The 25,468-nt window shown below is 40.1% G+C and overlaps 2 protein-coding genes across 7 annotated transcripts; both read right to left on the reverse strand.

The window, feature by feature from the left end:
* Window positions 1-946: 946 nt before the first annotated feature.
* Window positions 947-9,939, reverse strand: LOC148878061 (anthocyanidin reductase ((2S)-flavan-3-ol-forming)-like). Of its 6 annotated transcripts, none has more exons than XR_016100370.1 (4): window positions 9,655-9,939; window positions 9,337-9,503; window positions 8,728-8,854; window positions 1,241-1,475 (listed from the first exon to the last, which is right to left on the reverse strand). XR_016100370.1 is itself a non-coding variant. In XM_088948411.1 (3 exons), exons 1-3 carry the CDS (start codon window positions 9,785-9,787, stop codon window positions 1,389-1,391), a joined length of 387 nt encoding a protein of 128 aa, XP_088804537.1. In that variant the 5' UTR covers window positions 9,788-9,939; the 3' UTR covers window positions 947-1,388. The 6 variants fall into 6 exon arrangements, 3 of the variants coding, with proteins under 3 accessions (XP_088804537.1, XP_088804528.1, XP_088804545.1); XR_016100369.1 differs by lacking the exon at window positions 1,241-1,475 and adding an exon at window positions 3,502-3,721; XR_016100367.1 differs by lacking the exon at window positions 1,241-1,475 and adding an exon at window positions 3,502-4,211.
* A 4,041-nt stretch (window positions 9,940-13,980) lies between these two features.
* Window positions 13,981-14,373, reverse strand: LOC148878062 (uncharacterized). Its single transcript, XM_088971512.1, has one exon. The coding sequence runs from the start codon at window positions 14,371-14,373 to the stop codon at window positions 13,981-13,983; it is 393 nt and encodes a 130-aa protein (XP_088827638.1).
* Between the last annotated feature and the right edge of the window lie 11,095 nt (window positions 14,374-25,468).

Consider the following 25,468-nt stretch of genomic DNA (forward strand, 5'->3'; position numbering starts at 1 on the left):
ACTTCTCCACTTTCTCTCCCACACAACAACAATGATATAGAAAGTTTCCTTCGTTGATCGAGATTCTGAATCATTGAGGTCGGATTTATATTCAATCGACGCATTGAGAGCTGTGAAATTCAACAAATAGTCGAGAAAGGTACGTTCATCAACCCCTGTATTTTTTATACCCCATTCGTCTTTCTCTATAAATTATAAAACCCTAATCTTGCTTTTTTTTTTTTCATCTTAGGGCGAGAACAGCTACTGCTCTGCACTAGTACGCAGAAGTTCAATCTATATTTTCTTTATGCTCGTGGTTTTGATTTCTTTCCCCTTAGTGGTGACGAGGCTCTTAAAACTTTTTCAAGAGGATCTTGCGCTATTAGATATTGTAAGATCCTATACTCCATATTAATTTATTTACGCTATCTGCTTTTCTTGCTTTGGTTCTTATACGAAGATGAGTACATGTGTCGTAGATCAAGTAAATGCAAGTTTTTTTGTTGCATTGGTTCTATACTCCTAGCACCAAAATGATTGCTGTTCTTGTACGTTTTTTTGTACGTCAATTGTAAATTTCCGGTTTTTGCATGCTGATGGATTCTTGAATTAAGTGCATTGTGCATTGGTAGGATCAATTATACTTTTACAGTTCTAGTTCTTGATAGTTTTGATAACACTTAAGTTGTAGTTAATTCTGCTTCAATATAGTCCTTTCTTCAGTGAATTTGATTTCTTTGTAAATATATGATTCACCAAGAGAGTCCTTTTTTTGGGATTAATAGCGAATTATTTTTAGTGAATCCTAGGTTTGATAGAAAAGACATGTTAATTTTGCTTTGACGATAATGCTCAAGTGGGTTTAGGGTGGTCTGTTAATTTGATAGGGTGAAGCGAAATTTGTGCTTAGAAAGCCATGTTAATCTGTTGAACTTAGAAAGCCATGTTAATTGCTAAAGGTAAGTTTGTTAAAAGGAGATTTGTATTAACTTAATATTGTACAAATTCACATATTACAGTCATTTGGGCAGGCCTATTTTTTAAACCGGGAGAAGAAATTTCTATGAGAAGGCTAACAGATTTCCCTTATGTAATGGTTTGTTAGGACATCTTCCCATGAGTGAGTCTGCTCCATTTGTTGCAAATAGTAGGTTTCTGTGCAATTAAAGCACTTCCCTTTTACATACTGTACAAATTGTGCTGCTTTTTCTGGCTTTTGCAAGTAAATCAAAATGTTTGCATATTTGAACACTAGCACATGGAAGGATAATTGATTGGCCCCTGCATTTATAGTAAAAAATGCCAACAATGCTTGGACTTTCTTTCAGGGACATAAGATCTTTTTCTATATCAAATTCTTCTGAGAATGTTTAATAGTTTTTCCAGCTAAGAATTAAAATAACACTTCAGTGGTGTCTCATGGAATTAATATCTGCATCATGATAGTAAGGAGAATAATGAACTCTTGTCCTCCATATAGCCATATGTGCTCTCTGTGCAAGAATGATAACGCAATGATGGCACAACAAAGGATAGATGCTAAGAATCATTTAGAAAATCAAAATTAAAGACTGAGGCCACTATCTCTAGTGAGTTTAAAATAGTACTTGTATTACCTAATCTTGTATGTCAGGATTGTTTAAGCTCTCTGGTCTCTAGGAAGAAAATGTGATTAATGTATATTCTAATAGGTCTTCTATTGACTATCAATTGCCTTTTGGGTAGGATGTTTAGATATTATATAGGGAAGACTACTGAAGTATCCTTAGGTCCAAACTCCAAGGAGTAAGAAGAATATGGATAGGTCTGACCAATCCAACCATGGTCAGACTGGTGATGTAGGATGTATAGAAACTTTTGTTTTATGGGCTTGGAACAGGGTTTGGGAGTAGACCTGTTCATGGACCGGGCTCGGGCTTGGCTTTTGCCAAAATTTGAATGGGGCCCAGCCTGAAGCTTGAGCCTGACATAGTGTAAGTTAGGCCCGAAGCCTGGCTCGTGAACAGGTCTATTTGGGAGTTAATTATAAATCTGGAAATCATGTTTAGAGTAAGAAGATTTATGAAGAATAGGATGGGTCAGTTATCTATTAAAAAAAGTATAGGAAGGGTTGGTACAAAAGCGATTTTAAAAAGGAAATTAAGAAAACAGAAGGGAAGAAGGAGTCAACACCAACCAAAGCATGGAGTCTGCACCTTCGCTTGTTTGAATCACTCCAACAGCAGTAATAGAAAAAGAGAATATACACAATGACAAATTAACGGGAAAATGGAAGGTTTTATAGGATCATCTTTGATAGGGTGAAGTGAAATTTGTGCTTAAATGGGTTGAAGCCAAGGTAGTGCACTGAGTAAAAGCATTGGATGCATTTGCACCTTTTACAATAGATGACATCATTAGGAATTGGTAGCATGTCACATCCTCTTCTATAATAATTCCCTTTTTTTTCACAGAAACTCTATTCTGGACTTGTTGGCATTGAGTACTATACAAAGGCAGAATTATGAACAATACACTGAACAGAAGTCATGTAGCCAACCCCACATAGTGGACAAGGCTTAGACGATTGGCTAGATTAGAAACAACAGAGTGTTCATGCAGGATCATGGAAACTTGGACACACTTAAAGGGAGATTAATAAATGTGAATTGGGGCTGGACACTAGCTACAAGTGAACACCATGTTAAGCCAATAGCCTCACAGAGGTAGGGTGAATGGAATTTAGAAGTATTGAGGATTAATTCTCCAATGATGGAGTTTATAAATTCTTAGTGGTGGCTAGGCTAGAAAAGGCTAGCCTGCCCTCAAGGGGTGCTTGGAACATGAAAGTTGTACCTTATTTTTACAATATATAATTATATAAAAAATTAATTGTGGCTGATCAAAACAAGAATTCAGCTTTTATCACAAATACAAGTTTCTTGTGTTCAAGGATAATCATAATTGATTAAATTCTGAGTGGATTGTACACCTTTAGCTAAAAGGGAAAAAAATCACAAGTCAAATATATACTTATATTAACCAATCTAAAAAATCAATACTTTTATTATAGCTAATATCAACTGAACAGAAGATAGAAAAAATACTAACCTTTCTGCAAGCATTGCTGACCCTTCTTCAAATAGTTCTTCCACTATACCTACAGTTGACAGGCTTTTTGCTAGTTTATTTGTAGAATCAGAGGACCTCTTCCTGAATATAAGAGCTCTACGATTATTCTGCTTTTTGGGAGGGTCTACATGTGTTCTTCCCTAGTGAACACAGGAACCAATTTCTGTAGGCTGATACTTTGACTATAGACTGACAAATTTTGTTCTAATTTCTGTAGGTTGAACTTTAACCTACCCACTACCACCAGCAGTAGCTATAGTTCTCTACCCTGGACACCCTGAGCTTTACTTTTCTACTCTTCATTAAGAAATTTGAAACTAGTTAGCATGTTGCCTTGAGATAATCAACTATGACTGCTATAGCATACCATTTTTTTAGGAATTTACTAGAGGGAACCAGACAAATGAATGATGTAGCAATCCACCAAGTAGGTTATTACTAAATCATATTGAATTTGATAGTCTCCAAACAAACAACTTCAACTTACAATCTTTTTCACACACTAGATGGGGTTCTCTGGATCCACAAATCAAATTCAGTTTACACATTTCAATGCAAGTCCAGCTAAGCAGGCCAGCAATTCAAGCCAGTCACTACTCACTAGCATCTCAACCATTCACCAACTTTCCTAATTGTGATTCACATCCACTGTTAGTACTTGCTAATGAGTAAACAGAAAAGAAAGAATATAAAAACAATTAATCAAATCAACAATAATAAAAAACACCATTTATGCCCAACTCTCACCCTTCAACTGGAACACTATCCTTTATATTCTCTTATGACAGCATGGATGTCCAATTTGGATATGGACTCAGTCAAAGAGAAAGGCAGTAAACAAGAATATCAGAATGACTGAAATTACTGAAATCTCTGGAACATTTTATCTGTCGACCCTCATAAGACCAATACTAAGGAAGTTGAAGACCATGCTTCTTTTTGCAGAAATGTTGTGGGATACTTCCCATACAGAAAATCATCAAGAAGCAGTGACATCGATAATCCTCAAGACCCTTATTTTCTCATATTATATTCTGCAGATGCATTCTATAAAGGAACTCCTTCCAACTTCTCAGAACTCCCACCTCTGCTACTGCTACTACTGGAAGAGTTGTATTCTGAAACATTCTAAATTATTCAGTAGTATTTATTGCTGACAAGTACAATGCTAGAGTAGAGATGAATCTCAAACAGATCTGATTGACAGTGCTAGGGAATAATTTCAGTTGCCGATCCTTAGGAATGGCTTATCATTACCTTTAGGACACAAATCAAGATCAGATAAATGAAAAAAGCACCAGATTGGAACTTAGCCTGCCCATTGCCAGGTTAGAACTTCTGTTCTTTAAGCTTAACATACCACATGCCACTCCTAGTTGTATTATAACTCTTCAATCTGCACCCTCAGATATAGATAGTTATCTTGATATGAAAATAAAGTAAGAAGCTGAGTGCTACAATGCACTGATGTGTTGCAGCCTGTCCTGACCCAGATCTCAGCGATCACATGCTCGGCATGCTGGACCTTCTCAGCCCGAGTCAGATGTGGGTGCTAAATTAAGTGCTGAAACAGAATATCAAGCTTGCAGATCTATTTTTTAAAGCTTTCAATTAACTTAGAGTAGATTTTGTCATAACCATATTATTGGGGTAAGGGGTAACCTTGTCATTGTAGTGGAGTATATCAGATAGCTAGGGTGGTGATAAATTTTTTTGATAATTCTTTTCCTGTTTGGATTTTATAATAACCATTACCGGTTAAATTAGGAACTTTTCATTGTACTGGTCGTCTTTGGAGCAATCAGTCATATAAAATGGATAGGAGCTGGATTAATCTTCCAAGGTACCCTTCGTAGTACATAGCCTCTCTTCTAGGAATAGATTTCATTATATAGTATTTGATTTGATAATATGTTATTTGGGGTTTAATGCATTATGTAATCCAACATATACTGAGGGAGCGCAAAAATTTATTGAATTTGCTGTTGTTAATGGATCTTGTGGTAGTAGGATATTGTGTCCATGTAAAAAATGTGTCAACTCTACATTAGAAGATAAAGATGAAGTCTTGGGGCATTTATTGTGGAATGGGATGATGCCAAGTTATACTAATTAGACTGAGCATGGGGAGAAGAAAAAGAATCTTAATGGAAATAATGCACCAAATGTGGATGTTGATATGCATGGAATGTTGCAGGATGTTTTTGGAAATCAGACCAAGTGAATGAAGAAACTGAGGGACTAGGTCTAATACGGTAGCTAAAGAATATTGCAATTTGCTAGGTGATGCTGAACAAGATTTATACCCAGACTGTAAAAAATTCACAAAATTATCACTTATAGTGAGGCTATTTCAGATTAAGTTCCTTTGTGGGTGGTCTGACAAATCGTTTACCATGTTACTTGAGCTATTGAAAGAGGCTCTACCAGAAGGTGAGGTATTGCCGAGTTCGTATTATGAAACAAGGAAGATCATAAGGCAACTGGGTTTTGACAATACTAAGATTCATGTGTGCCCTAATGATTGCATGTTATATTGGAAAGAAGATGAGCATAGAGACACTTGTAAGGTTTGTGGTACTTCTCGATGGGATCCTTTTACAACACAAATAATGGCAATGGGGCATCTTCATCTAAATGTAAGGGAAAGATTCCAGCCAAGGTTTTACGCTATTTTCCTTTGTGACCAAGGCTACAGAGGTTATTTATGGCAATGAGGCATCTTCATTCGCTTTGATATTATTGCAAGAAAGCTTATTTAGTATATTATTTTTTTGGTTCAGCATTTTTTTTTTCTTTTGATCAATAACTGGTTGTTGAGGAACAACACCTCCTTCAGTGCAGTACTCATGTACCAAAACTGGGTGGGATGTTTCCATTGAACTTGTTTTTTGCTAAACTTATTACAGAAGCTGGTGAGTTCCCAAAATTTGAAGGAATCTGGCCCTCAAACTGGTTGTTGTTGAGGAAGATGGTGTCCAGTCTCTTGTTGAAAAGCTCTTTCGGGATGGGGCCTGAGAAGTAGTTGAATCTTAGGTCCAAGTAAATGAGGTTTGGAATGAGTAGTCACATGGCAGAAGATATGAGATGCTAATGTCTTTGTTTGCAGAATGGTAGGTATCAAAACAGATTCCTGGATAATTATTTGAATACATATTTCTTTTTTCCTGGATGCTTAATTATTTGAATAGATGTTTGCAGTATGGGACGTATGCAGAAGATCTGATTGGCCAGAAAGAGAGGAATGCATTTCTCAAGTTACCTTTGATAGACAAGAAGCTTCTGATACAGTCATGGATACTTCTGATTCTGAAGATTATGATGTGAAGTATATGATGGAACAAAATACTATCATAGTGGGGAAGGAGTTACTAATTAAATCCCATGAAAGACCTCACTGGTATCTTTCCAATGCAGAGGTGCAGATTAACTCTGGGAGGATTCCCATATTCCCATTTAGCAGAAATCTAAGGTACTTTTAATTTGAGTTGTAAGATACCCTAACATGTCATTGTGTTATGTTCTGTTTATGATCCTTTCACATTTTTCTAGATTTCCTTCTATATGATGATTCCCTTGAGGACCAATGAGAGGTGGCCTACTAAAGATTATGCCGGTGGGGAGAGAAATTAAGAATTTAATTACTCTGACTGGTTTGATTCCTTGCCTTGCAAGGTTTCGTATGGTAGAAGTATTGAAGTTTATGATAATATTCTGTAAAACTTGCAGATACACAAGATTAATGGCTCAATTAGAAGATAACAATGCCGGTAAGAAACTCATTCAAATTGATGTCAGTTCAGACACTGTTTGCCCATGGTGTTTTGTTGGCAAAAGAAATCTGGATAAAGCTATAACTTCATCAAAGGATAGATTTGATTTTGAGGTTCACTTGTTATTATTTTTCTTTTTTCCTAAATTGTTTATTTTTTCACCACATGCTGGATTTACTACTGGTTAAATTTTCAGATTAGATGGCATCCATCCTTAATCCTTCTGCCCCAAAAGGAGTTAACAAGGCAGAATTTTACAGAAGGAAGTTTGGATCTCGGGCTGAACAAATTAAAGCTTGGATGGCGGAGGTTTTTCTCATTTATCAAATCACTTAATATAGAGTTTTTGTTTCCTTTGTTTTGTATAGTTAGTAAAAGCATTTTGAAAGCTTTAATTCTTGCAGATATTTCGTGGTCATGGCCTTGATTATGACATGTCTGGGCTTACGTAAGCATGAAATGTGGCTTAATTGTAGATACCATTATGTAGGAGAAAGATGGCCTTTGCCAGAGTTTCAACTAACCATGATTCAATAATTCAGGGGGAATACTTTGGACAGTCACAGGCTCATAGCATTTGCCACCTGATAAGCAGCGTGCTCTTATGGAGGAATTGGGTTTGGGCTACTTCACACGGGGAAAGTATATAGGAGATCGGTATGTGTTATAAACTTGGTGTACTTTTTTTTTTTTGATAAACAGTGTTTGTACTTCTATCGTTTTGTTGGTGTAAACTTGGTGTACTTCTATCTTTTTTTTTTCGGTAACAGTGTTTGTACTTCTATCTTTTTGTTGGTATAAACTTTGGTGTACTTCTATCTATGAACGGATGTTTGCCTTATAATGTGAACTACAAGGGGTCTCTAAAATTAAGGTTGCACTTTTAACAGATATGCCATGATGGAGATGGCATTGGACTCTCCTGATCTACCTATGGAATGCTCTCTGATCCCCATTTAAAAAGATGTAGGTGAAGGCTGCATGACCACATTCTTTCGTTTATTCTGTTGCACTCGCTGTTTTCTCCGAAGTAATATTGACCCTATCGGGCCAAGTATGGGAGCTATCAAAATTGATACTTGGATACTTATTTGAATAGATGTTTCTTTTTTCTTGGGTGCTTATTTGAATGAATGTTTATTTTTTCGTTTCTACTTTTTAGTGCAATGATACTTGGAACACCTTAGTCCGACCAACGATTCATCCGACAAAGCGGCTTGGACCTCGAGCCAAATCCACTTGTCACATCTTAAACTCCTCGTACCAATCTGGACCCCTAGCTAGGGGAGTGGGGGGCAATCAATATAGGGTGATTTGGCTTGACTTTGTAATAGGGGGACACGTGGACACGACCTGATCAAAAGATGATGACTCAGCTTAACGAGTCCACAGCAGATCAAGCTCGGGTACCCAACCACCCTGAGCTAAATTGACCTTGGAACAAGCTCACCTCGGGACGAGATCGACTCGATACCAGATCGCAAACAAGAACAGCTCGATGCTAAGGCACTTCAGCATCCAACCCAGTTCAGGATTTAAAGACATCAGTTTGGGGATATCGGCACGCCACTATGTGGTGATCCTGAAAATCCCTCTGACGGTTCCTGGACTTCACGGGATCACGCCGCGTAACAACCAACATTATCTCCCCCGACCGATTCAGGTGGACTTAATAAACCCTATCAGTTATCCCCCATTAGCATGGAAGCGGATCTCATCGTGACGAGGATCCCGGAACCACTTTGCGAAACCCGCGAGGACTCCATTATACAAGGGCTCCACCCCCCGGGGGTGCAAGGTATGCATGATTTTCCTGCTCTCAAGCTCTCTACTTTCAAAGCAATTTCAGCTCGCTACTAACCTACTGACTTAAGCATCGGAGCGACCTTGCCGGGTTAGTATCCCTGAGTTCTCTGATATCCTTGCAGGTTCAGTCCGCCGTCCGTCTAGAAGCCAGATCACCTCCAGCTGAGAGCAGCTACACCGCACTACATCAGAATTCAAATCAAAATCTGTCATAATCACAATCGGAATGGTTTATTTTCATGGTCTGTTTGGTTTAGAAATTAATTGAAATGGGAATTCATTTTCAAATGAGGAGGGGGAATGACCAATGACCATTCCCTCAAATGGGGAATGTGATTAATAAGAATGAGATTCCGATTCTATCCAACAGACAGTTGGAATTAGTATGAAGTATTTTAAATGGCTTTCAGGCAGCAGCTTATAACATTAGATGAAAATCGCATTTGGTAAAAATCTGGAGACAAAAATAGACTTACTTTTTCAAAAAAAAAAACTTACTAAACCCGTAAATCGACGGGTTGCTCACTACTCAACGCAAAGCCCTTCCAATGGGGGTAAACGAAGCGAGTATTGATCTAACAAATTTAATTAGACGGTCCAATTCTTATATATCCATCGTCGATCTTTGTTACATTTAATTGGATTTTAATTTGGAATTAATTACCTCGGGGTCCGGGGAAACAAAGTTCAACGGTGTAGCGACGTGGAATACTAAGTCACACCCGGATGCAGCAGCGTCGAAGCTTCCCTCATCAGTTAGATCTGCTCGAAAGATTTTCAGGTCTCCCAGACTTTGCATCTCCAGCAGGCGAGAGACCTTCTTCAGGTTATCTACACAGTACCCGTGAATAATTTTTAGCCACATATCTAACAAATGTTAGGGCGAGGGCATGGACAAACGGAGAAAGAAGAAAGGTATAGAAACTTGGAAGAGAGAAAAAAAAAAAAAAAAGAGAAAAAGGAGGGAAAGGAAGAGACGAACCAGGGTCCCTGACAGTGGTGTTGACAGCATAGCCCTTCTCAAGCAATAATTTGACAAGAAGAGAGGCAATGAAGCCGCTGCCTCCGACGACGCAAGCCGTCCTTTTTAACACCGTCTCCGGTTGTGTGGCCATGTTTCTACTTTCTGCAACTAATAGTATTCTCCTGATCGACGGTATTAGAAAGAGATTGCTGATGATGACAAACCCAATCCCTCTCCCCAAATTTTAAACAAGGCCAAGAAATGTCGGCAACATTGATAATTTGGTACTACCGGCCCCTTTTTAACAAGTAGAAACCCCTATCCTTTAAATACAATCAATAACAATTATCAAGTAAAAAGGATAAAAACAAAAAGGGAAATTGGAAATTCACCATGAGTTTTCAGCTGAATCAATCACAATTGTTCAAAATGTAAATTCACCATGTCATTAATTTTTTTTATTTTCCAAAACTCACATTCATTATTGCACCTTTAATGCTTCTTGATGAGGGCGGATTTGGCCCTGCAATCACATTATGACACATGGCACCTCATGACAATTAGGTGTAGCCCGACACTTCACAGGCAGCTTGACACCTCACAAGCAGCTCACCAGCAAGTAGCTCAGCACCTCACAGCTCACCACCAGGCAGCTCGCCACCAAGCAGCTCACCACCTCACAGGAAGCTCGCCACCAAGCAGCCCGAGACTTTACAGGCAGCTCGTCACTAGGCAGCTCACCACCATGTAGCCTGGCACCTTATGGACAGCTCGCCTCCTAGTCAGACCGACCACTGCATGATAATTCCAAGGATCTCACCATCGTACCCCGCGTCTTATAGGATCGTACCTTGTAACGGCTATATTAGCTCACCCACTCCCCGATTCAAGCGGAAAATGGGCAACCTTAACGGTTGGTGGTGTTATTCCCAACTAACACAGAAATAAATCCCATCACAGCGGGGATCCAGGAACTACTTCACCGAACCCGTGAGGAATCCAATATATAAAGACCTCACCCCCAGGAGCGAAGGTATGCGTAATCCCTGCTCTCTAGCTCTCTCACAATCTAATACCATCTTTAAGCTCGCTACTAAGTGCTGACTTAACCATCGGAGGGACCTCGTCGGGTAAGCCACCCCGGGTTCTCTGATTCATCTCTTGTAGGTTCCTCAATTCCCGTCGTTTCTGGTAGCTAGATCATCTCCTACAGGGAGCAGGCGGATTGCGCTACATCATTTGGTGCCATCTGTGGGAAACTACTACTAAAAGCCCTTGTCTCCATTCAAAAATCTCAAGCTCAGAATCAAATCCATGGTTTCCTCCAGCAACGCCGGACAAAACAACGAAGTGAACGTCTCCGAGGGGCAACCTCAGTTCTCGTCTGTCCGCATAGGTCAGTTCACCGTACCACTTACTGCGGCAGGAGTCCCAGCGTTGACGATGCCCCAAGCGACTGCACAAATGAATGTGCCACTCCCTCCTGTAGTTGGCGCGACATTCACTGAACCCTCTGTGGTTCTGTGGGATATGCTACAAAAAGCTAAGTTTTCACCTTTTAGAAACTAAAGCTTGCACTTTCAAGTTTCCATTTTTTATGAACTCAAAGACTATGCATGAAGTGCTAACAGACTAAGCAGCTCTACCAACTTTACTTTTAATTCAAATAAAACCTTGTCAATCCTCTTCGCGAGGTCCCCTCTACAAAGATGAGCTCTTTGTGGCTTTCATGGGAATTGGCGGCCAACGGACTGCATGGGCACCCTTGCTGGTCGAGCCTTCCAAGGCTCCCGTGCGAGCTGGCGACCTAAAGTTAGTAGTGCTGCCCCCATTGGTCGAGCTCCTAGTAAGGTGCCCACCCGGCGACCTAGCGCAGTGACCTGCACGCAACCTGGCGGCCTGCATGTGGCCCAACGACTTGCACGCGGCCTGATGGCCTGGCAGCCTGGCACATGCACCGACTTGGCGTGGCTTGGCGTAGGCGTTGACTTGGCGGCCTAGCCCAGGCGCGAACTGACGAACTGATAAAAGACTTCCTCACCACATAAGACCCAGTTGCCTCTTCGGCATGGGCAAAATCAACCAGAGTGGACTATAAGTCACTCCTAGAGCCTAAGGGCTAAAGTACCGAACTGGTGAAGACCTCGACACCAGATAAGACTCAGTCGCCTCTTCGGCATGGGCAAAATCCATGAGTGGACTATTAGTCGCTCCCAGAGCCTAAGGGATAAAGTACCGAACTGGCGAAGACCTCAGCATCACATAAGACTTAGTCGCCTCTTTGGCATGGACAAAATCCAGGAGTGGACTACAAGTCGCTACTAGAGCCCAAGGGCTAAAGTACCGAATAGGTAGAGACCTTGGCAGCACATAAGACCTAGTCGTCTCTTCGGCATGGGTGGAATCTAGGAGTGGACCACGAGTCGTTCCTAGAGCCTAAGGAATTGAATCAACGCTTACGAGCTCATCGAATTTCAGGCCAAAAGGAGAAATCTACTCCCTTCGGGAGTGGGGGGCAAATGATGAGGGCGGATTTGATCCTCCAATGACATTATGACACATGGCACCTCATGACAACTAGGTGCAGCCCGGCACTTCACAGGCAACTCGCCACCAAGCAGCTCAGCACCTCACAAGCAGCTCACCACCAGGCAGCTCGCACCAAGCAGCTCGGCACCTCACAGGCAGCTCGCCACTAGGCAGCTCACCACCAAGCAGCTCGACACTTCACAGGCAGCTCGCCACCATGCAGCCTGGCACCTTACGGGCAACTCACCTTGTAGTCAGACTGACCACCGCATGATAATTCCAATGATCTCACCATCGTACCCCGTGTCTTACAGGATCGTACCTTGTAACGACTATATTAGCTCACCCACTCCCCGATTCAGGCGGAAATGGGCAACCTTACCGGTTGGTGACGTTATCCCCAACTAACACGGAAACAAATCCCATCACAGCGGGGATCCAGGAACTACTCCACCAAACCCGTGTGGACTCCAGTATATAAAGACCTCACCCCCCAGGGGTGAAGGTGTGCGTAATCTCTGCTCTCTAGCTCTCTCAAATGTAATATCATCTTCAAGCTCGCTACTGAGTGCTAACTTAACCATCGGAGTGACTTCGTCAGGTAAGCCACCCCGGGTTCTCTGGTTCATCTCTTGCAGGTTCCTCAGTTCCCGTCGTTGCTGGTAGCTAGATCATCTCTTACAGGTAGTAGCCAGATTGCGTTACATCAGTTCTTAATAGAGGTGCCTATGTCAACGTAAATAACAACTTTCATGACCAAATTACCCTTGAATGGTAAGTTAGAGGAAAAATGGTCTCTTTCAAATTTCAATTTTCTTTTTTTTTTGCATTTTTAATATTTTGTTATAATTTCCAATGTTTTTTATAATGTTTTTTTGACATTTTTCTATTTTCTACAATCTATATTTTTTTCTGTTTTTCTACACTTTATTTTCTGATTTTGTTTTTCAATTTCTATAGTTTCTATAATTTGAAAGTAATTTTTTATTTTGTTTTCAATTTCTATAAATTTTTATATATTTTTTGTAATTTCTATGATTTTATGTAGTTTATATTTAAAAATATTTTTTTGAACTTTTCCTTTTTTTCATGTCTAAATATTAAAATGGTAATATATTAACACCCTTTAATTTATTTTGTATATATTTTATATTTTTCTATGAAGGTCAAAATGGTAATATATTAATGCCCGTTAGTCTATTTAACACCAAGTTAGTGACATGGTGAGTTTTAGACGTTTTGAAAAGTAATGGTGAATTTAAGAGAAATGTTGAAAACTCATGGTGAGTTTTAGACAATTTCCCTAACGAAAAAAGAAAGTGACACATTTCTGTGAAGAGCAAAGTGTCATCCGCCCAGTATGATTTAACATTTCCTCCGAAGGGACAACGTTAAGTCCCACATAATGGTGAGTGGTGATGCCTGGAAACTAAGTGAAGATAGAGTCGTATATATAGAGTAAGTTTTCCATTAGGGCTATAAACAGATGAATTCAGATCGAATTTAGGCCATGTTTGATGATTAAGTACTTGTGAAACAAGTACTTAAAAGTACTTATTTTAACAACCACTTAAGGTTGTTTGTTAACCCACTTTTCAAATCACTTATTATGTTTTTAAGCACTTATTGGAGTGGGAATGTTTGGTAAGTTACTTTTCCTATAAGTGTTTATATTGACACAAATGACAATTTTAGCCCTCACTTCACTCGTACATATATACAATGATCAAAATGTTTGCTTGAGGTCAAGAAAGCTTTTCCTTTTATTCATAAAGTTAATTTCATGTAAGCAAAAAATAAATACACGTTGCCTGTTCACTTAAACCAGGCCTCAGCACAATGCCAATGTGCAATGCCCAATTCCCCTTTGCAACTGCAACTGGGTGTCATAAGATCGGAAGGAACCTTAGACGGGCAATCTGAAACAGAACCCAAATGACAGATCCTACAAGCCTTCTCTCCCTCCCAACTTTCACTGCTGAATTTTCCACCACGTTTAACACCAATGACACATGTATGCTTCTCTAGTTCCAGAGACACCTCACTCGTCTCCAGCACATTGTCCTTAGCTTTCAAACCCCCACCTTCTCCACTTGCACTTTCACCCTCTGCAGGTGCCATCACAATTATAGTTTGAGGAGCTGGATCAGTCTGACTCAACGAAGAATCCTCAACGACCCCTTGCCGATCACATACCTCTTTATCCATTACTTTCTCACTCACCTGAACACCTTCCAACTACCTCCCTATTCAAAAATCAGAACCTCCCCAACTGCAATATTTTTGTTCTTCCATGCGTCCGAATTGATATCTAAACCCCTCAATCGACAAACAACCCCCTCGGCCCCTCCCCCCAACACAAACACCTCCTTTGCAAATCCAAGCAACTCCCAATTGTCAATTCCTTAATAAATTCCAATTGTTGGACCAAAGACGGGCACCTTTTGATCCAAGCAACTCCCAACCGTGTTGTGTAGGCTACCTGCAATCTTAACCTACAGCGTAGAGTATCTACAAGGCCATGCCAAGTTCTTGAGATCCTTCATTGGTTTAACCGACCACGAAATCTTCAGAGTCATCCTTGTCTATCCAAATATCTTCAATGTCAGCAAGGAGAGGACATTGCGTTTGAGAATCGAGTTCCTTAAACAATGTGGGTTGAGTTCCAACAATATCTTTAAGTTCTTGATCAAGGCACCATTGTTTTTGAGTTCCTCGTCAAGTTCAAACGATATCTTCAAGTTCCAACGGTATCTTTAAGTTCCAACGACAAACATCAAATTTCACGGAACCAGTTTCAGTCGAAGCTTCACGACTAGCTTTGGCAACCCAACCAATTCGCCCAAACGACAAGTCTGCTAGCCACTTTTCCTCACCGCTGATCGTCGTCGGTGGACCTGCAACTGGTGCGCCGCTACCTGGGTTTGATGTTCGAATGAATGGAGATGGAGGAGGTATAACCCTCGCATGGGGGTACTTTAGGCATTACAAAAAATTATTAGGGACTGGTTCGTCCCATTTTTTGGAGAAGTACTTCTTCAAGAAGTACTTAATAAAAAGCCAAATTGAAGTCACTTTTTTAAAGTACTTCTTTAAAAAAACTATTTCTTCCCCACTTTTTTACGAAACACACAAAACCACTTAATGTGTGGTCCCAACTATTAAAAGAAGTACTTCTTAAAACTTCTTTTAAGTGTTCTCAAACACTACCTTAGTAAATACCTAAAATCCGATCCGAAATCTCATCATATTTGAACACCTCGTATTCGAATTTAAATCCTAATGGATTTGAGTCAGATTTGATTCAACTTTTATATATAATATACTGAATTTATTATTTATATAAAAATTCATACATAATATAATATAATATATGTTTATAATTTTAAATATAATTATATAAAACTTATATATTAAATTCTAAGGTAAATTATAAATACTCCTATAATATAGGCTCAGTCCCAATATTTTAATTTGCAACAAATGCCCCCTTGAACTTTAGACATGAGACAAAGATCTCTTCCTTTAACATTCCATCAGTTAACTTCGAAAAATTCTCATTTAATTGATTAAATTTTTTTAAATTTCTGAACTGCACTTTTTGTTATTTATTTGAAAAGACATCACCAACCAAATCGCATGAATCCTAGTAACTACAAGGAGGATTGATTGCCAAATTATTAGAAAGAAAGAAAGAATAAAGAAAACTGATTCTTGAATCCCAAAGAAGGCTACCTAAAACTGAATAGCTTCTGTCTGGTTCAACAACTTCACCACTAATCCCACTGATTTGCACCTGTAATACATTTTCTACTAGTCTTTTTGGAAAATGTATACATTTTCTATAGGCCAAATAATTTTTCCTTCTTTTTTTTGGAAAATCCTTCTATTTATAAAATTTGTACAATATTCATCAAACTTCAAACATAGAAATAAGCCATAGGTATGACCAACTCTGATACTTCAATTGTTCAATTGCAAGTAGACATTTGTTAAATTGCAATTTCAAGTAGACATCTTTCTGAATAAAAAAATTGTTAGTAATTTATGTGCTTCAGAGAGCGATGATGAGAGAGATCTCTTGAAAGAAATCTCGTAAATTTGGTTTAATCTAGTATGTGAGAAAAGCAGAGCCGTAAAACGGACCTTGATGGCCTGCGGGCCGTCTCTAGACGTGCTTCTCCCTCCTGTGATATTTTGGAGGGTCGGCCCAATACGGGTTCACGGCTCAAGCCCATATGGGCCCGTGTTATGCCATGGGCCAGGCTGATCCATGAGTCGAGCCTTAGGTCCAGTTAGGCCGTGGATCGGGTCAAAGTTATTTATTTAGAAAAATGAAAAAAAAATCTTAAAATTTTTATTTTATATGAATTTAATGTATATAATTATTTATATATACAATAATTAAATAAAATTGAAAACAATTGTTTATTGGGAGAATGACCGATACCCCCAGTGTCAGAATTTGTAGGTTCAATGTATGGTCAGGGTAGGTACTGGCTCGGAATTGATACCAATTCACGGATGGACGTGAATGCATAGAGCGTGGGTGTCGATCCATTTGAATATTTATAGCTTTGCAGTGTAAATCAGAAATCTGCATTGGACAAATCTATACTTTTCCGTTGTTTATTTTATTAATATATTATATTATATAATATATAAATATATATTATATATAAGTCATGCTGGGCCAGGCCATGCTAGCCCATGGGTCATGGGAAGCACAGCCATGTTCATCGAGTCGGGCTGGGCCGTATTGGCCCACGAGTACACCTTATCAGAAAGGCTCATTTGGTTGACCAGTGGAAATATTAATTTGAATTCTCGATCAGCCTTATAAATGGTTATGATGCGATAACAATCAACTCGTATTGGTATGATAAAAGGTGATAAATTTCAAGAACATCATACTTTTGTGTCACATTTTTTTTGGTAATCAAAAATTCCGTTTCAAGAGAAAAATTTGAAATATTCACATTGCCCCTATTTATAGAGAAGACGATAGAACAAAAGGCAGCAGCCGTGAACCCAAGGGAGGCGTGAACAACCAATGAGGATTTCATGGTTCAAGTGAAATCCCCCCCTCCCCCCTCCCTTTTTTCTTGATTTCTCATCATTTGTTGGGCTGCGATTCTACTGCGGTGGAGATCGGATCTGCTCCTCAAACCTGGCCCCTCACAGGCGCCTCACACGCACATCCTATCATGCATTGGGAACATCTCCCATATTCATTTGTTATTATTTACGGGAGATGTTCTTAATGCACGGTGGTTATGCATGTGAGGCACCCATGTGTGTCATGAGGGTTAGAATTGTCATTTTTATTGAAATGGTTCAATATAATTGATATTGTGTGATCTGGATGCTCCCTCATGTTAGGTGATTTGGACTCTGATTTAGAAGGTTCCTTGTTAGGGTCAAGCTGATGTATTTCTACAAGAAAGAATGTTAGAGTGCCCAAGTTGTCTTTACCCAGGGAGGGCACTCCGATGCTTAAGTTAGAAGAAATGTTTTAGAGAGTTATTGAGAGAATGAGAGAGCTTGAGAGTGTATTATCATACGTACCTTCTTAGGTAGAAATGAGTGATTTATATAGGTTTCAATGGTTAGAGCTCTTTACAATGGTCTTACCGTCTTGCAGAGCCGTTTCCGCTTAGTTGGGCGCATTAATATGTCGGTTGCGAGATTTGTGCGGAGGTTACATTGTGCCCAAGTAACTCTGAGGCGTGCGATGCGGTAGAACGATTAGGCCGATTTAACAGTCGAGGTATTAACGTCCCGGAGATCTCAGGCTAGTAATGTGTTATCGGTCCAAGTCAGTGGGCTCTCCTCATAGGTCATTGTGGATTCCTACAGCTTGGTTGGTCTTTGAGACAGGTTGCTGTGAGTTAGGAAGCCTGTCAGTTCGGCCCAATCAAGGTGGAGGTTGGCCTAGGTGAGGTGCTCCAGGCATATTTGCTTACTTAGCGTTGAGGTGTTACTTGAAGGCCATGTGTCATGAGGCAATTAGGAGGACCAAATTACCCCTCATCAATTGCCCCCCACTCCCGAGTTGACATCAGCTTGGAGAAGGGAGTAGCTCTCGATAAGGTAATTGGTTTGACTGGTTCGTAGGTTGCTCGACTTGCTTTCTTGGTCCAGTCTGAGGTTGGGTGAGACCTATGTAGTGCTTGACCCATGACTTGGCCGCCCATGCACGGGTCCAAGGCGGCATAGAATCGATGGGAGGGCGGTGCAGGTCAATGACCAATGGCCACTTGAGTGTAAGGGATATTGGCGGTACAAGTTGCAGCCCAACGACCAAGGGGCAATCCGATGTAAAGGAGGAGCACTGCAGCGTGATGCATGTCAATTGGTCAGTGCAATGACCCTTCAACAGATGGCCTAGGCTCTTAAAACATCTATAAATGGGGTGGAAAATGTCAGTCTGGTTAACACACTTCACATTCTAACCAAATTATTCCACGATGGAGCAGAGTAACATTACCACTATAATTATTCCACAAAGGGAGTTGCTTAACTTGATCCTTTGCGAATTGAATGCACATGATGCAGAGTGGATCATGAGTTCTAGAAATGGCCTCTATCAAGCAACCATGGCCTTCAACGTGCGTGGTCACGAGGTATCATTTACCAGCGAACTCTATCCATCGTCGGGAGATAGTAAACAAACAACGGCTGCTATAGGAATCTGCCATATCAGAGAATCCCACCACGTTTGTGTGGTGGATATCACATACCCACAATACCGCAACGCTCTTAGGAAAAGCTGGATCCTATAGAGAGATGTGGATGCTTTGGTGTAGGAGAATTTGGCTTTGCACCAGCAAAATTTGGAACTTGGATGCGAGGTCACAGAGATGAGAGCACGGGCCGAAAGTAGTGTATTGAGCAACAATCTGTAACGTAAAGATAATGGTCAACGTGGTTGCCATCGGTGCATTTGGTATTGTGAAGGAACTAATCATATCTAGTAGCCAGAAATATTGATTAGTAGTTATATCGTCCCTACCGCACCCTACCCCACCCTTATGTTTAGTACCTATTTGGAAATTTTAATGTTATTAGTTGTATCGTCACTATCTGGAAATTTTAATGACAGTAGTTGTGTACTTTTGATACTTATTTGCACTTTTGATACTAGGCCCGAGGCATCTCCGCCTCCTTTGGGGACATCTAGGAGACCTCTCCCCACCCCATGGAAGTGGTTTCACCACCAATCTACCCCCGCGGCCCCCCTTTGGGACTACTTCTCGAAAATGGCGGAATCACCCAAAGGCCACTTTGGCGGGTGTGGAGGGGTTCGATGGCTCCGAAACCCACTCCCTCCTACTGCCACTCACCCACGAGTATCCCGACACCTTCCGATCGCCCATTAGCTTGACGGCCCAACCCGACGGTGGGAAATGGTAGTTCTGCAAAATCATTATTTCCCACCGTCAACCTTCCCCATTGGCTTGGGGCATCTCCACCTCCTTTGGGGACGTTCAAGAGACCTCTCCCCGCCTCGTGGAGGTGGTTCCGTCGTTTGTCTACCCCGTGCCCCCCTCTAGGATCGCTTCTCAAAAATGGCAGAATCACCTAGAGGCCACTTCAGTGGGTGTGGAGTGGTTCGATGGCCCCAAAACCCACTCCCTCCTACTGCCACTCACCCACCGAGTTTCCTGACACCTTCCGATCGCCCATTGGCCCGACAGCCCAATCCGATTGTGGGAAATGGTGGTTTTGCAAAAGCATTGTTTCCCACTATCGACCTTTCCCATTGGCCCAGGGCAAAATCACCCGAAGGCCGCTCTGGGTGGTGCGGAGAGGTTCAATGGCCTTGAAACCCACTCTCTCCTACTACCACTCACCCACCGAGTATCCCGACACCTTCAAATCGCCCATCGGCCTGATGGTGGTTCTGCAAAAGCACTATACAAAAATTTACATAGTTAGAACTGATCAATCTTAAGCCCTATACAAAAATTTAAATTGTTAATATATGTTCACAATGGTAAGATGAGAGAAAACAAAAATAAAAAGGTTTCCAATCATCCTCATAACATATGCAATTCATGAGCTATGGTTCCAAATGATTTGAGCCCCTATTTGCCACCTAATAACATCGATATTTCCCTACAACAAAGGTACTACATGTTAGTACTAACATGAGACATTTAGGTATGTGCTAACAAACGAAATTCACATGTTCTCACTGGATCGAAGTCAAAATCTAAACCCTGAGCGATGCAATCCATGTACTTCATAACAAACACCCCACACTCGCTACCACTACACAAAAGATACATCACTTTTTGACTCAATAACTATTATACAAGTACCTCTACACCTAAGCATTGAACATATAACAGTACCCAAACTGTTAGGGGGATGATTCCATAAATTCAAACGACCAACCGGTGATCCCAGGGACAAATGGTGCCAACTTTTCTCTCAAACTTGTTTGTTGCCAGATAATGTAAAATTGAACAGACACATAAGCAATCTGACTCATTATCTTATACCCAATTAGTAGTGTAAAAATAAACTCACGATACATACCATGGATTCTGCATAAAAGTCGTGGAGGCTGCTATTTAATGAACTATAGGCTTTGATTTTTTGGTTCAACATATTCACCACTAGTAACTGCTAGTGTGACCCATCGGATAAAGGTATTAAAACCTTATTGCACGTCAATATTTCATTGGACTTCAACCACTAATACAGAACATCGTGGCGGACACTCAAGAAATACAATTGCATTACAAACAAATAACATTGGGATTATATCACAAGATGCATCATGAGCATATGGATTTCAGTCACATTGCAATCAACAACCCATACCAATGTCATTGAAGACACATAGCATATCTTGATGGTGTTGGTGTTTCTTGCCATCAGCAAAAACCCATACACATCAATGACCTACACAACCACACACGTCAAATCAGCCACATTGCCAATTATCCTTATACGACATGCAACACTCCCTTAAACCAAAATAATACTTCATCGTACACCCATGCTTTTGGTTCAAAGAGGGGTAGTAAACAATCTGGGGTAAAAAATACAACACCATCACTCCATACCAATTGTTCGTTGCCATAACCATTAATCAACCCCATTACACAATAAAAAAATAATGATACAAACAAAATCTAGTTTAAAGAAAATCACTTAAATAGACACAATCTACTATACAGTCATGTGCATTTGCCTTCTCTTGGGGTTCTTCAAGAACCATTTCACAACATTTAGGTCCTCCTTTGGGACCAAGTCCTTCATCTTAAAAGAATTCCACAATGATCATGCATCCACTGACTACAACAAATATTCCACTAGTCACTATAAGCAAATCAAATCAAACCAAAACAACCCTACAAACAACATCAAGACTACACCAATGGTTATCATTTCACCTTCCCCTTCACTTTTCTTTTGGACCCTACAGCAATGGCAAACTCTTTTGCTACCTACCCTTGCTGCCTAGGAGCTAGGTAGGGTGACACCATCGTGCTACTTTCCTTTTGCTCTCCCCTTTCCCGGGGGAACTTATGTTTGTAAGTTACAACAATGGAGGGAGAGACATTAAGAATCTCGCAAGATGGGGCTGCAACGCTAGTCCTTTCAAGAAATTGCTCTGCTCTTGTGGTGCCGTATGCAACTCCAACAGGCAAGTTTGCACCATAATAATCATCGTCTGGCACGTAGTTTGCCAAACCTACCAACCCCTCACTAAATAGTATTGCATCAGGGTCCAATCCATTATTTCTCAATATTCTACGAAGCCTATTAACTTCATCACGAAGTGCCTCATTCTACTTTCTTGTCGTGGCATACTCTTTGGCCTCCGTACAAAGAATTTGATATTCCATAGATTCCATGCAAGATTTGCAAAATTCCTGAAAATTTAAGTTAGAAGCAATTTAACAAATCTCAACATTAGCAGCAAATCAACTTGTATATAACTCAAAACATGTATGCTACGTTAATCATCTTTTTGCCCACACCGACACCACCCGTGACCAGCATCCTCTCTATTAGAAAATGGTTCCTCACCCACACTATGGCCTCCTTGGACCACAAACTACGTATGAACACCAAAAGTTAATAACTACCATGTACTTAGATCACATAAAGGACCCCACTATAAAGAAAAAAAAAATAATATCATTAATTCAACTTACACAACCCCCCGACCGAACCTCCACTAAGGTTATCTCATCGCTATTAGGGTTCAAAACCTCAATAGCCTGTAATAGGTTTATAAATCCATATGAGATCTTCAGTTTCCACAAAACTAAATAAATAAAAACTGCAAACACCATAAGTAGAGGAATAGAAGTGAGAACCGTTCCCGGCCTAGCTTTCTTCAACAAATCAGCTCTCTTCAACTTCCACTGATACTCTATATTCCCCCACTTAAATAGACGAGGATTGGCATCAAAAACTGAAAGACTGAATAGCGTTGTGTGCTCGTAAAGCAATGCCTACAAAAAAGAAATCAGCCAATAAGCGATCATCAATTGAATGAGAATAACATAAAGAATAAATAAAAAAAATGAATGTCATCCACACTAGCTATCAACATAGCACTGCATCCAAATAGGCAGCCGCTATACGAGGATGAGCCTCTGCTCGATCCAACACCACAACGAGAAACAAACTGATCAAGAACATCGACCAAGAATTCATGTACACATTTACCCCATGCATAATCATTGGTATGCTGTAAATCGTCAACATATCCAACCCAGAAGGAGCTCACCCTCGAACTACCTTGGGGAAACAACACACAACCAAATAAGAACAGAATAATCAATTTCACCACCTCCTCAATGTACTCCTCACTATCTAATAGTACAATCTTTTTTATCCTACGCCACACCGGATCCAACTCTATAGAGGTAGAGTGATTTTCATCAAAGCCAAAAGATTTTTGTAACAATCCATTACCAAAAAATCCTTCTAATAGGGAAACTGTACTACCCGACAGACCAAGACCCGTTATCAAGGCAACAACAGCCTCGCTAAATTGTACAATCTTTTCACCAACTATAAAGCGCTGGCTAGTCAAGTCCCATAGTTATACTAAATAACTGAAAATGGACGTCTCTACAATCACCTGTGGAAGATCCAAGAAGTTTCCAAAGGGAGTCTCTTGGAGCCTTCTCTTGTGCTCCAAACTTAGAGATAAACTTTTTAGCATCTCCCTAATCGTTTCGTGGAGCACCTAGTCCTAACTTTGTCACCTGACATTTTTCTGTCGGGAATTTAACACCCTACTGTTAGCACAAGTAACAAACAAAACATAGTACCATTTGAATTTCATATAAAGAATGACAAAACTCAATTGTCACTCAACAAAATCGAGAAATCAAATTCCAACAACAAACCAAGAAATCATAAAAACCAAAATAAATGAACTGTACAAAATGCAGACACAACTAGATGCTTATCGCACTCAAAGCAATGGAACATGTGAGGAGAGATGAAGCTTCAGTGATTAACGACTCCAAAAAATGGGGAAGACATTGTAGCTTCGAAATGGGGAAGATGTTGTAGCTTTGGTGATGGGAAGTGAAAATCCGACGAAAAATGACTTTAAGAAATTACCTTCGGTGATGAGAAATGAAGCTCCAGTGATTAAAGGCTCTAAAAATGGGGAAGATGTTGTAGCATTGAAATGGGAAAGACGTTGTAGCGCCAGTGATGAGAGATGAAGCTCTGAAGCTCCGGTGATTAACAACTCTAAAAAATGGGGAAGACACTCTAGCTTTGAAACGGGGAAGACCCTGTAGCTCCAGTGATGAGAGATGAAGTTGCAATGATTAACGACTCTGAAAAATGGGGAAGACACTGTAGCTCCGGCTATGAGAGATGAACCTTCAGAGATGAAATGGCTATGAGAAATTAGCTTCGGTGATCCGGTGATTAATGGCTCTGAAAAATGGAAAACAGGGCATAGGTTCGAAATGAGGAAGAAGACGATGAAAATATGCTATAGCTTTTCGTAGAGCTCCGGTGATCTGGTGATTAACGACTTTGAGAAACGGAGAAGAGGAAGAATGTTGTAGGTTCAAAATGAGGAAGAAGACGATGGGAAGATGTTGTAGCTTTCGGCTCTGAGAAACGAAGAAGAAGGTCAATGTTGTAGCTTCCAAATGAGGAAGAAGACTGGTGATCTGGTGATTAATGGCTCTAACAAACGGAGAAGAGGGTGAATGTTGTAACTTTCTATAGAACTCCGATGATCTGTGATTAACAGATCTAAGAAATGACAAGGATGTTGTAGGTTCGAAATGAGGAAGAAGACAATGAAAAAGACGTTGGGGTGGAGGGTTATAATGGATACAACACTAAAATTATGATAACGTGGGGGTGGCATTGATTTTGATTTCCATGCGTTCTCAATTGATATTTCCATTTCTGAGGGGGAGCTACCCAAAGATTTCCCTAAAAAAAAAATTAAACTCTTTTACGTTGATTAGAAGGCAAGGAATAATTGGAGAAGAATCGGTAATTGTGGTACCACATACGACACCTTATTGTAGAAATCTCCCATCATTAGGTGGTGTTTGGCATTGGCGTTGTTTTCTGAAAAATGGTATCACATTGGTGCCATGTCAAAATAAGAAAAAAAAAGTGGTGTTTAAGAAAATAGCCTTTTATTTGGTATCATTTTTTTTTTCTAACTTGCTCAAGACCACACCTTGTAAATCGGTAAAGTGTGGTTTGAAGAAATGTTAAATTTAATGTTTTCTGAGAAAACAGTCTATTGCTGTCAGCTGTGCAATGATGTGGCATCATCTTGGGTGTTAGATAATATAGAACAATGCTGAAAATGGTTATACAACTATAATACCAAACAAAACCAGTGATATTTTTCCAACAAAAGCATTGATGCCAAATAAAATACAAAAACCTCTCCTGAAGTGTTTAGCAATCATAAAAACATTTCCTATAGCTTCACTTTAACAAAAATCTCCCATTTATTTTTCAAAAATTCAACAAAAACATCCCCTTTCCTCAATCACCAAAACGGAAAGTTAAGATGATCATTATTTTTCAAAATACTTATTTTACCCTTTTACGAATTAATGTGCATCTTTTAGCAATTCGATAGTAGAACCAAATTGGTTAAAAACGGGAGTGTTGGCCAATACGGTAACTGCAAAATACCGTACGACGTTGCTGGTTTCCCGGTGGACTCATCGGTCGGTCTGAAGACGATTATCAACGATGTTCGCAGTGGTCATCATTGCCGAACGAATCGCCACTGGAGTCCAATATGGGTGGGCAGATTTCAATA

Source organism: Nelumbo lutea, chromosome 1, assembly GCF_056320005.1.
Source record: "Nelumbo lutea isolate HS-2025 chromosome 1, American lotus-T2T, whole genome shotgun sequence".
Classification (NCBI taxonomy): Eukaryota; Viridiplantae; Streptophyta; class Magnoliopsida; order Proteales; family Nelumbonaceae; genus Nelumbo; species Nelumbo lutea.